The sequence below is a fragment of the Garra rufa genome, chromosome 13 (genome assembly GCF_049309525.1).
Source record: "Garra rufa chromosome 13, GarRuf1.0, whole genome shotgun sequence".
Lineage (NCBI taxonomy): Eukaryota > Metazoa > Chordata > Actinopteri > Cypriniformes > Cyprinidae > Garra > Garra rufa.
Window position 1 is genome coordinate 19,493,495 of NC_133373.1, and position 4,860 is coordinate 19,498,354.

Consider the following 4,860-nt stretch of genomic DNA (forward strand, 5'->3'; position numbering starts at 1 on the left):
GTTTGAGCTGCCAAACGTCAGCCTCAACACCTTAATGACTTGAAGAGGATCTGCATATAGGAGTGGGACAAAATCCCATCTGAGATGTGTGCAAACCTGGTGGCCAACTACAATAAACATCTGACCTCTGTGATTGCCAGTAAGGGTTTTGCCACCAAGTACAAGTCATGTTTTGTGAAGGGGTCAAATACTCATTTCACTCATTAAAATGCAAATCAACTTTTTTGTTGTTATTCTCTCTTTCACTGTTCAAATAAATTAAACATTAAAATTATAGACTGATAATTTTTTTGTCAGTGGACAAATGTACAAAATCAGCAGGGGATCAAATAATTTTTTCCCTCATTGTACATAACAAGCTTGTTTGGTAGCTCAGTCGGCACAGAATTAGATTTAAGATGCAGAATCCTTGAGTACAAATCCCCTAAAAACATAAGAGATAGAAAAACAAGCTAAAATGGCTTGCGATTGAATTTTTACAGTACATTCACTTTTGGTTATATTATCGGGTAGGTTTAGGTGTAGTGCAGATGGTTATTTTAAAACGTAACAATTCCGTAGCGTAGAATTTACAGTGTGAAACGGGAGATAGTCCTTCTTAGCGTATCATGGAAAAATGCTACAAACTCGCGTGGATGATGCAACATCAAGTGACGACGGAGCGTAAGCGGCATCTCGTGAGAATAAAGTTCCGGGTCAAACAGACAAACAGGAGGGAGAAAAAATAGTACACAGGGGAAAGCATAAACATAATAGACAACACCTTCTTATTGGCAACCGATAATATAAATAAATTTCCTCTGATGTGGCTATGCTACAACGTCACAGGAGATTAGAGATGTAGTGCCAGTTAATAACATTTCAAGCCAGAACTGCGGTAACGTCACAATTAGGGTTGTAACGGTATGAGATTTTCACAGTATGATAATCATCTCAGAAAATATCACGGTTTTGCGGTTTCGTGGTAAACGGTATTAAACTATCATTATTATTATAATTATCAGCTACAATGACCCTTAAATGAATAAAAAGAGATATGGTTTTTGGTTGAACATGGTTTATTGTAACAAACTTTTTTTTTTATGAAAATAAAAAAGTATGAGAAGTATGAGTCTACATTTTGGGGGGAAAACAAAATTAAAATAAAGCTGCGCATCTCCCATTTGAACAAAATAAGGAATAACTAATTTCTCTTTATATTAGACAAGAATGAACCAAACTGTCCTTCTTCTTTAACAGCATATATGGGAGAGAAACATGTGCAGGGTCATGTTTATCATAGCAGCATGCATTTCTTTGCTTTTTTCAGGTCAGGTTATGATGAAGAAATGTAAGCTTGTTGAGATTTTCAGGGCTCAATCTTGACCGCTGAGGTGAGAGAATGTGTCCACTTGTACTAAACATCCTCTCCGAAGGTACACTCGTAGCAGGGACACAAAGATACTTTCTGGCCACATTTGCCAGAAGAGGCATTTCGTCAGCATGCATTTTCCACCATGCAAGTGGGTTATTGTCCGCGCTGATGGTTGGAAGAGACTTGTACATCGTCATTTCAGACAGCACCTTATCCCTGACATTCTCATTTCCTGAGGTTGCCTTGTTCTGCCTAGATGAAGTGATTCGCTGTAACAAACCAGATAGACTTTTTTCTTTCTTTTTAGTGTTGGTAGTACTGCTGCTTCCCGGTTCTGCCCAATTTTCTTCTCTTTGTGCTTGAGGATGTTCTCTATCCAAAGAAACTGCTGTTGCAAGATTCACAGCTTCTTCCACACATGCCTTAACTGTGTCATCCAGGTTTTTACAGAAGCTTCCCTTAAATCTGGCATCCACAAAGCTGGAGATTTGTAGCACTCGTTCCACCTGCTCTGTGTATCTCCCTTGCAAATCTTCTCTCATTACTTGCTTCATCTGTCTGATGAGTAGATTGTCTTCAGCTTGCTCAGAGAGGATTTCACTGCCAATGTGCTCCAGTACCGGTGTGAGTGAGGACAGTGTGACCCGTTTCTCCGATGCCAGGGCATCAGTGAGGTCATAGAGTGGTCGAAGGAGCTGATTGACATTCTCAAGAGTGGCAATGTCATTATCTTTTGGCATGAAATGCCATGTACTCCTGTCACTAGCCAGGACTGCACAGACAGCCTGCTGTTGCTCCAGGAACCTGGAGATCATCTCATAAGTCGATCCCCACCTTGTTACCACGTCATGGATGAGGGCATGCTCAGGGAGTTCCAGGTCTGCCTGTTTTTTTTTAAATTCTCTCTTCCTTTTCCAACTCCGAGAAAATCCTTGAATCAAGTGTCTGCATGCCCTGACAGCAGATTCAACCCTTTGGATCTTCAAGGCTTTGCTAATGGCCAGATTTAAATTGTGACCAAAACAAGTGAGCCAAACACAAGGGAACTCTGCAAAGGCCTTTTTCATATTTGTTGCATTGTCTGTGGTAATTCCGCACAGACTTTCTTTTGAAATCTTCCATTCCTGAAGCATATTTTCAAACATCTCGGAGATGTTTTCTGAGGTGTGGTCTTCAGGAAAAAAATGAGACTCCAAACAGTGGCACTTAAGCTGCCAATCTGAAGAGAGGTAGTGGACTGTAAAACTTATGAATGGCTCCCCACCTCCGCTACTGCTGGTCCACAGGTCTGTGGTGGCTGAAATCCACACAGCTTCCTTCAGCTGTTCTTCAACACTGGCCCTTACCTCTTTGTACATGCGAGGGATTTCATTGGTGGAGAAGTATGTTTTTGATGGGACCTTGTACATTGGGACTGCCTTCTTCATCAGGTGGAGAAAGCCAGGTTTTTCCACTACTCTAAAGGGCATCATGTCTTTAGCAATGAAATAAGCCACAGCATGATTTAGTTCTTTCGCTTGTTTGGATGTAGGATCTAACTTGATTCCTTTTGCAAGTGACTGTGTGACAGTTGGTTGAGCTGGATCAGGAAGCGTCTTTGCAATGGTAGTTTGACCCTAAAAAATTAACAGAATTATAAACATGATTAGCACGTAAAAAATGAGCATGTTACTACATATAACCACATAATTAACCAGGAACATGGATGTATAAGGAACTGAAATGTGGCTGTAACTTGGATGTGTTGTCTGATATAATTGGTCTGCATTCTATAATTAAATACAAAATATATAAAAAATATATAAATGCAATCAGATGAATTGTAACAACTTTTGTTTCTCTACACAAGAGAGGTTTACTAAATTAAAACATTGACAAAAAAAAAGCTATAAACAATAGTAATATATTTGAGTCATTATTTCTTCAGGCCAAATCAAACTTTTTTTTTTTGACAGGTTGTACGAAACACTAGTGGTGCAACGGATCACAAAACTCACAGTTCGGATCATATCACGGATTTGGAGTCACGGATCGGATCATTTTTCGGATCAGCAAAAAACAAACAAAAAAAAGTTTGTTTTTTAATAATTTCTGAATGCTAACTTTAAGTACTTCTAATCCACAGCAAAAACTACTAGCTGAACTAATAGTCAGTAACAAAACAAGAACAGTTACACAAATGACAAGTGTACATGAATGCAACAAAGTTACTAATAAAATCAATAACACTAGTATTCAGGTGCAGAAATTTAATATTTAATTGTAAAATAACTAGTGCTTCTCACTGCAGGTATTAATAGGATGCTGTCTCTTTAAGGCCTAATGCACGTACCTAATACTGGCACGCATCTTTCTCAGCTGTTTCTGTTCACTGAAGACATAACCGACTGTGTTTACCAGAATACCAAGACGGGTATTTAAACATAACTTTGTACGTAAGTTAAGAGAAGTTTTAAAGAGGAATCGATCTGTGAGTCACGCAGTTTGAATCGCGCGTCTCTCTCTGTCTGTCTCTCTCTGTGCGCGTGCTCGCGGTATGTGCGGTAAAAAAGAAAGAGCGCGCGTGTTCTCTTTTGCTGCATCAGTTTAAGTAGTTTGAATGGGTAAATTGGCAAGACAAAACATGTGCAAATTATACACTTTTACTCTATGATGGTTAAATTTAACTGTTAATCCGCGAACCACATGCGTACCGAACCGTGGGGTCCAGTCCGTACGGATCACGGATCATCTACGATCCGTTGCACCACTACTAAACACCTATGAGCTTCAGTTAGTGTATTTGATGATTATTATTTTAAATAAAATTATAAAATGATCATTCAGTGTTCTCTGAGAGTAGCTCTGAATATGTTCATGTTCACGTCTTCACATGGTGAGTGAGACAGCAGACGCTTTAAAAACCTTGAGCATCATGCGTAGCCTACTTCAGTGTGTACTAGATCTACTTGGCGAAACGGCGCCGCTCATTCATTCAGAGATACACAGAATATAATATTACAATATATAGCAGTCTTTTTGTGCTGTATATTCACAGACACGCACATCGTGATTTGATTTACTGCACAGCTATATTTTGATTTATTCATCCATCTATCTTATCAAATCGCACATTTTACGTGGCATCTGTATTATACTGTAATTGACTCCAATTACATGACTGGATTCCGGGATTCCCTCTGCATCACAGAAATAATACGGCAATAAGTTATAAATAGAACTTACCTTTATCTTCACGGAGGGATGGTGTTCGCGAATATGGGAGAACATGTTCGACGTATTTCCTCCTTTTGCGGCCACTCTTCGTCCACATTTCTTGCAAACTGGATATCCATCTTCAAGGACAACCCCGCGATCATTTTTCGGATACCCAAAATATTCCCATACTGCAGATTTAAAAATTTTTTTCGGCGGGAGATAGAGATTAGAATTTGCAGCCTCTGTCTCAAACATTTTCGCCGCTGTACAGGTATGGGTGGAGTCTAAGCAGTCAAGTGGAAAGAAGT

General features: G+C 39.3%; 1 protein-coding gene across 1 annotated transcript; it reads right to left on the minus strand.

Moving 5' to 3' along the window:
• Window positions 1-1,305: 1,305 nt before the first annotated feature.
• Window positions 1,306-4,624, minus strand: LOC141348432 (E3 SUMO-protein ligase ZBED1-like). Its single transcript, XM_073852740.1, has 2 exons — window positions 4,580-4,624; window positions 1,306-2,970 (listed from the first exon to the last, which is right to left on the minus strand). The coding sequence occupies exons 1-2, from the start codon at window positions 4,622-4,624 to the stop codon at window positions 1,306-1,308; spliced, it is 1,710 nt and encodes a 569-aa protein (XP_073708841.1).
• Window positions 4,625-4,860: the final 236 nt, after the last annotated feature.